We start from the raw sequence: 7,689 nt of genomic DNA on the forward strand, positions 1-7,689 counted from the left end.
AAAACATGTATACCTTTTAGTTTTACTGGATCCTAAGTTGCTTAATCTGTCTTCTTAAGGTGAAATCTATTTGTGAAGGTATGGACTTTGAGTATGTGTCACGTAGAAGTTAGAGCCTTCTTTTTACTATTTTACTTAGACTGGGTTAAGTACAATAAAACAATCCCCCTTTTTAAAAGAGAGCCAAGAAAACCAATCTGTTTGCATTTTTATGATCACAACTCAAAACAGTTAACTACTCACTGAATTGGCAAGCATATTCTTTTCAATAAACATATTGCTGTCAAATTAGGAATGGGAAAAGAGTGGGACCATTCCACTCTCAGCTGATTGTAAGTCACACTGACAGCCCTGTTGTGCATGAGGACACTGAACAGGATCAGATTCAGCTCGGCTCCTCCTACAGTCAGTAAACTGCCAACTCCAATCATTTAAACTCGCATTGCCCACTTGGGTGAGAAAATGTAACTACACCCCAGCCAGGGTCAGCAGAGGCGTGGGAATAAGCTACTCACCCTGTTTTACATGCTGCAGCCTTTAATTAGGTCATTGTTGTCATGTACGTAAACTTCATTTATCTACCTTTGTTCCCAATACCTTAACAAATAAAAGCCTTATGCAATTTTTTCAAGGGACGAGAGATAATGTTGGTAAGTGGTGATCTTCCTTTCTTCAGAACAGAGCCCTGGGATCTTTTACAGCCACTCAAGACTGCTGCACAGTTTGACAATTCAGGGAGTTTATTTTAGACCATTTGCGAGGTAATGCGCAACTGGGAGGGCATTTTGAGGGTGGGGTCATCACCATGCTCAAGTATGAATTTTTTGACTTTAGAGAAATGCAGATTTGGAGAATATATGATTAATTGGTCACTTTTGTAGATTATCTAAAATGGTTAGGAATAGGAGGACTAGATGTCGGGCTGATCAAAAGAAGGTGAGTTGATAGGAGGCAATTTTTCTCAAAAAGAATCATCAATTTCTGGAAAAGAAACCACTAAAATGTGATAAATGTCGAGTCATTATAATTCTCTAAAGAGAACTTGATGAGTATCAGAAAGGGAACATTTTCAATTACAGGAGCTATGTTGCTAATCACCTGGTATTATAATGAGCTGTGGACTACTGTGCTGTTTCTCATGAGTGTAAAGAACTTTTCCAAATGTTTTCCTCAATTGGATTCAGTTTTTTTTCTTCTCTGTTCTGAAAATATCATGGTTTAGAGACATTAAAATGGCTTAGAAGATTCCACTGTTGACCTAATGATTTGTATCTGAAAGTATGTCTGAAGGGCTGTTCTTGCCCTTTTCCTAAGCCTTTACACTTGTTACTATTTTGTGACGTGTGTCACTGGTAATGTCAGGATTCATTGCTAACTCTTAATTGCCCTTGAAAGGACGGTGGTGAACTGTCGCTTGAATACAAATGAGTGATTTGTTGGGTCATTTCAGAATGTAGTTAAGAGTCAGTCACATTGCTGTGAGTCTGGAGTTAAACTAGATCAGGTAGGAACAGCAGATATTTTTCCCACTAAAGGCTATTAAGGAGCTTTTAATGGCAATCCACTAGCTGCGTGGTTGCCATACTAACATTTCATTCCGAATTTATTTTATTTGTTGAATTTAAATTCCCCAGCTACACTGCATGATTTGAACATATATTTCTAGATCATCAGTCCAAGCCTTTGGATTCTCAGTCCAGTAACATAGTCATTGTCTGACAATTTTATGTCACTTTTATAGCTTGTGCTAAGTGAGACATGTTGACAAACCTTTGCAATATTGTTCCACATTCATTGGTTTCAGTGTCGCCAGTCTATTAACTAAATAAATGTATGTATGAATTTCTAGTTTTTAATTCTACAGTGCTTCCATTTAGTGACAATACCTGATGTATTTGCTTTTAACCAAGTCTGTTGCATCTTTTTTGTGCCATCTTGACAAGTGTGGTGCATTTTACTCCCAGGATTCTGGCAGCCAGTGCCAATTAATAGGGTGTCCTGCAATAGGGTGCAGCCTCTGCAGTTAATGAAAGAGCCAAGCGCACATGATTTCTAGCTGTTGTGCATCATTGGAGTGAGCTGGCTAGAGGATGAGGTGCGTAGACACACTGAGGGTCAGCTACACCCTCTGTGTCCATTCCAGCTATGCCCATAATACTCAGATGAGGCAGTGTCTGCAGATAGAAATGGAACAAACACCTCAGGTTAATGACCTTTCATCAAAATGTGAAAGGAATTCCCATGCTGCAAGGCACCATCCCAGAATGAACACCTGGTGCAGGACAGGAATTTTAAGGCAGAGCAAAGGCATTTCGATTGCCTCATTGCAACGAGGTGAAAAAAAGTTACTCCTGCACACCTGCGAAGTCCAGGTTGAGCTCATTTGTGATTCTGTGCAATAGTCACAGTCTGCTGAGTTCAAGTAGAACCTCTTAGGAAGTAACAGTTATTTAGAAGAGAGCTTAAGGATTTAAATTCAGCATCAGTGACAACTTTCCTGTGAAACCAGAAAATGAAAACAAAACAAGTAAACCACATATATATTCAGATAATCATTTATTGTCAAATATAATTCAGAAGCTATAGCAGGTGAATACAGAAAAGTGAATATTAAAAATACAATCAGAAGATTTGCTCTTTAAAAAAAAGTCTGTTACTTCCTAAGAGGTTCTACTTGAACTTTATAATTCCTTTTCTTGAATAATTTTGAAATTTAAAAACTTTATGTTTTGTAATGTAACATTTCTGTTGCACTCTCAATTTGGAACCACATAACATCACTTATTTTTGAGAGGGAGAGTATTACTGTATCAATACACTGCCTTTTCCAACATGAAACATTTGCTTCCTGTAATAAACCTACAGCTCCTGACCATTAACATCAAAGAAAAAATCAGATGGAACTCTGGGATAGATTAAGCAAGATGTAAATTAATGTATAACATCACTGTATATACATCAAGCAAAATTAAAGGCAGCTCTTTTTTAAAGTCATTATTGATGGTTGATCCTTATTTTCCACAGCTATATGTAGCTGCATTTGAGAACCATGGTCTGATGATATTCTGACTTTCGTAATTGCATTTTCAGCTACTTTATTCAGTAATCCAGAGATGTATTTCAGTGGTAAGAAGGTACTCCTTTCTCAACCTATTGATGGTCAAGTTGTTTAGTTAGAAATAACTTTCTCTATCAATTTTGAATTTGCTGCAAACCTTTAAGCAGTGACAAACCATGTTTAGGAAAAACATTGAGCTGCATCTTTCTAGACAAATTAGTAATATTTCTAACTTTTTTGAGAGCACACGGCTGTCATTCATTTTCCATTCTACATTCTGTAAAAGTTTTTGAACTTGAATGCTGGTCTCTGAAGGCGGAAGTTGCATAGTTGTATACTGTTCTCATAAGGCATCCAGCTCACCCAGCACTGTGCTTGGAATGTATTACTCTATGGAGTGATAACTTAGAAAGGGAGCAGATCATTTCCCTCATCTCCCCACCGCCCTTAAACCACTATAACTTCTGAATATAGGGACTTTTTCATGGCAGAATGTGTAAAGTGCATTATTGCAGAAGAAAAGTTTTACCTTTGTAGGAAAAAAATAATATTTTACATTTAATACAACATTATATTTGTTTGATTATAGGTATTGCAATAATCACCTATGTAGTGAGCAACATGTTATTTTAATAGTTTTTATTTTTTCTGATATAAGCAAGGTTTTAAAAAGATTTTAACTGATTGTTACCCTTCATTGCATTTAAGAATCAAAAGAAAATCTACATTTTTTAAGGATTAAACAGTTTAGTAGACATTTTCTATCAGAACTATAAATTATTTTTGTCTCATCTGCACTGAATAGTGATAAGCAAATCTTGAGTCTAAACTAACCCGTATGAAACCTGTTTGTATAATGTGTGAACTATTAACATATTGTGCTGCTCTACATGTGGAAAGGAATCTGATTGTCTGCGACAGGCTAGGGAATGCTCTTGCTTTATGTAAAAGGCTTTGGTCTAGAAGTTCAAGTACACATTGGTATTAGACCATGGATGAGCATGTTGCAGAGAGTAACAGCTATCTGTCTAAGTAAAGCCTTGCTAATGAGCAAGCTGATGCAAACCTTAGGTACATGAGCAGGAGAGAAGGTGAGTGCTGGCTTGGAATGTGATCCATAGCTGGTGAGGTTGGGCTTCTCTATTGCCTCAAAAGTAAGATTGGGAGTAATGTAAGGCTGCTGCTCCTATCTCTTCAGTTGGGTAAGTATAGGAGCATTCCTGCCAATTATCACTAAATGCTGTTCAAGTTCAGCATGAGACAGGTGAAACGGCAGGGCATTTAATGATTAAGAACAGGTCTTGTAAGAAGCGAAGGGCAGCAATTTAAATAAATAAATTTGAACGTTCTCATTCCTAATGCCAGCAAAACAATCGTATCCAATATGATGAGCAGTGCACTTTTAGAAGTAAAAGTGTTTTGTGCTTCTGGCTTGTCATAGAATGGTTAGAAGGTTATCCAGCTCCCAAAAAATAGATGCTGAATAGCCAAATTTCAGTTCATTTTTGTGTTCTAGTGCAAATCCTATCTAACCTATTTGAATTGTATCAGAACCTATTCGAATTGTGTCATATCCAAAGTTATGCAAAATGAACACTGCTGATGTAATGTCTTCTAAAAATGTCTAGTTGCCCCACTTATTTTAATGAAATGAGACAATTACCGTAATGGACAGTTTGCTAAGTGCAGGCTCCAGTCTTTTTATTCTACATCTTTAATTATTTTCTTGATGGAAGGCAGGAGGCAGGTGTTAGTTATAGCCAGAGTTGCTATTGGATATCTGAGATTGGCTTTGCTGATAATAAAAATTAATTACAAACATTAAAGATTACAATAATGAATGTCACTATATTGTAACAGTTTTCATAATTGCATTCTGCTGGGAAAATGGGACTGTCAGTCCAAAACCCAGATATTAGGAAATCTTAATAATAATGGGATCATGGCTGGAAGAGATCACATTCTTGTTCCACTGACATCTTGTGCGTACAATGTATATTGATAGACAGGCATTGCAAAGCTTTCTAGTTTATTGGCAAAAAACATTCTTTTAACTAATATTAAACCAATGCAATTTAAAGAAACACAAATTGTAAAGTAAAATGGTAAGTATATAATTCCTTCTCCATATTCATACGCTTTTTTCGTCTTTTTTGATTTGACAGTACATTATCATGGATGCTGCCATTGCGCCTATCTGTAAAAATGAAAAAGAACAGTCAGTATACAATTATTTACATTATAGCATTGTACATTGTTTCAGTTATGAAAAAGAGGAAACATCAAGGAGAAAGAAACCCTAACACAACATATCTTAAATACCTCTGAATTATAGGAGGAACCCCCGCTGAGAAATATTGCCTGTATTTTTTATTTAAAAACTTACATTGACCTGACATGATTGGCATGCCATTGTTCCATAAACCATTGAGATATATGGTACTAATTTGGATATTCAAACAGTTAAAGATAATTTCACGGACAATTAAAATATTAGAACCTTTGCATACTTCAAGGCAAAATATATTTCAGAAGGAAAAGTACAATCATATGCTTCGGAAGGATTACGTAAACACAAACTTGCAGACAGGAATTCATATTCATGAACCAAAGCAAGTAAAGCAAACTCAACATTTATTATTTTAAATAATAATAGTCCCTTTGGAGAACTTACTTTGAATATTAATAGGACCAGATAGCATTGTTTATCAACTATAAACATGAGAGAGATGACGTCGACTCTCTATGAGTGCCTTTGACTTCTGTGCATTTACTGAGGTCACTGACTAGATTAAGTAGATCATAGATCCCTACAGTGTGGAAACAGGCCCTTCAGCCCAACAAGTCCACACTGACCCTCAGGGCATCCCACCCAGACTCATTCCCTATAACACATCTAATCTACACATCCCTGAACACTATGGACAATTTAGCATGGCCAATCCACCTAACCTGCACATCTTTAGACTGTGGGAGGAAGCTGGAGCACCCGGAGGAAACCCATGCAGACACAGGGAGAATGTGCAAACTCCACACAGACAGTCACCTGAGGGTGGGCCTATATCTCCTGGTGGGGGTCAGTTAGCTCAGTTGGCTCATTTATGATGCAGAGTGACACCATCAGCATGGGTTCAGTTCCCACACTGGCTGAGATTACCATGAGGTCCAACCTTCTCAACCTTTCCTCTCACCTGAGACATGATGACCTTCAGGTTAAACTACTACCAGTCATCTCTCTCCAATGAAACTATGGTCCTCTGGGACTATGGTGATTTTGCTTTACTTTACAATGTGGCCAGGAACAAGCCATAGATAAGCAGCAAGCAGGTGGTCTGAAGCCTGATGAATAAAGACTTCTTGGTGCAGACTTTGGGCAGAATAGCTTGACTCCATTCTCAGAGGGGCGGCGGGGGAGGATGGGGCGGTGGGGTCGGGGGTGGGGGGGGGGGGGATCTGCAGTGACCAGGAGCATCAATGTACAAGACTGGCAGACAGAATGTATTTTACTCTCTTTACTGCCCTGAATTAAGTATTAATTTTAAAGGAAAATCCTGGTTGACAGCAGTTATTTTATTGTGTTGTTAATTGTCAAGTTATTTATTTGCTGATACTATTACAGCCTAGTCTATGTTATTACACAGCTAGAATGTAAAATAGGATATCAAGCGATTTTCGTTATTGGTGAGGCCTTTACAGCATTTTGTTGTCTGACGGCTTTCTTCCTCCAGAGTGAACAGGTTATTCCAACATTTCCCATTGAGCAGACATTTAATACTGGCAATTAAATCAAATGAAAAGAAAATCACATAATAATTACATCAGTAGGTCTGTTCAGCCAAAAAATTAGATCATGGCATATCTGTGTCTACTTACCCACCTTGGGTCTGTAATCTTTCACACCGTTATCTAACAAAAATCAATCATTCTCAGTTTTGACATTTTCATTGGACCACAAAGCCAGCCTCAACCGCTTTCTGGGAGAGAGATTTTCAAATTTTCACAACCCGTTGTGTGAAGAATTTCTTCCAGACATCACCCCTGAATGGGCAAGCTCTACGTTTAAGGAAATGTTGAAATAAAAATAGAAAGTATTCGAAATATTCTTTTTCAGGTCTTTTTCATATCTGTCTTAATCAGCTTGAAATGTCAACTCTGTTTCTCTCTCCACAGATGACTGTCTCCTGCATTTTCAGTTTTTATTTCTGATCTCTAGTATCCACAGTATTTTTGATTTTATTCAAGGAAATGCTTTCTTGTTCTGACTTCATGACCTCAGGAAATGATGTTTCTCTATCTCATCCATCAATACCTTTCATCATGTCGCCCTTTATTCTCGAATTTTAACAAGCTGTCTATGCAAACCTAATTTAACCCTGATAAATCCATAAATGTAGTCATCATTCCCATTGTAAGCATTCAAAGTTGGGCATAAAATCGAGTAGAATTTTTAAAAAAAAAGTGACATTTTATTAAACCTGTATTGAACCTTGCTTCAACCACATTTAAAATAAGGTACAAAAACAAAGTTGCTGGAAAAGCTCAGCAGGTCTGGTAGCATCTGTGAAGGAGAAAACAAGAGTTAAGGTTTTGGGTCCGGTGACCCTTCCTCAGAACTGGACCTGAAACGTTAA

The 7,689-nt window shown here is 37.3% G+C and overlaps 1 protein-coding gene across 1 annotated transcript in view; it reads right to left on the minus strand.

Moving 5' to 3' along the window:
* Window positions 1–5,189: 5,189 nt before the first annotated feature.
* The window catches only part of LOC109935585 (tetraspanin-1-like), a 28,213-nt gene continuing 25,713 nt past the window's right edge, over window positions 5,190–7,689 (minus strand). The window contains exon 8 of the mRNA XM_048618108.1: window positions 5,190–5,255. Coding sequence (XP_048474065.1) covers window positions 5,190–5,255 — 66 coding nt within the window. The remainder of the gene's footprint in view (window positions 5,256–7,689) is intronic.

The sequence above is a fragment of the Rhincodon typus genome, chromosome 38 (genome assembly GCF_021869965.1).
Source record: "Rhincodon typus isolate 14 chromosome 38, sRhiTyp1.1, whole genome shotgun sequence".
Classification (NCBI taxonomy): domain Eukaryota; kingdom Metazoa; phylum Chordata; class Chondrichthyes; order Orectolobiformes; family Rhincodontidae; genus Rhincodon; species Rhincodon typus.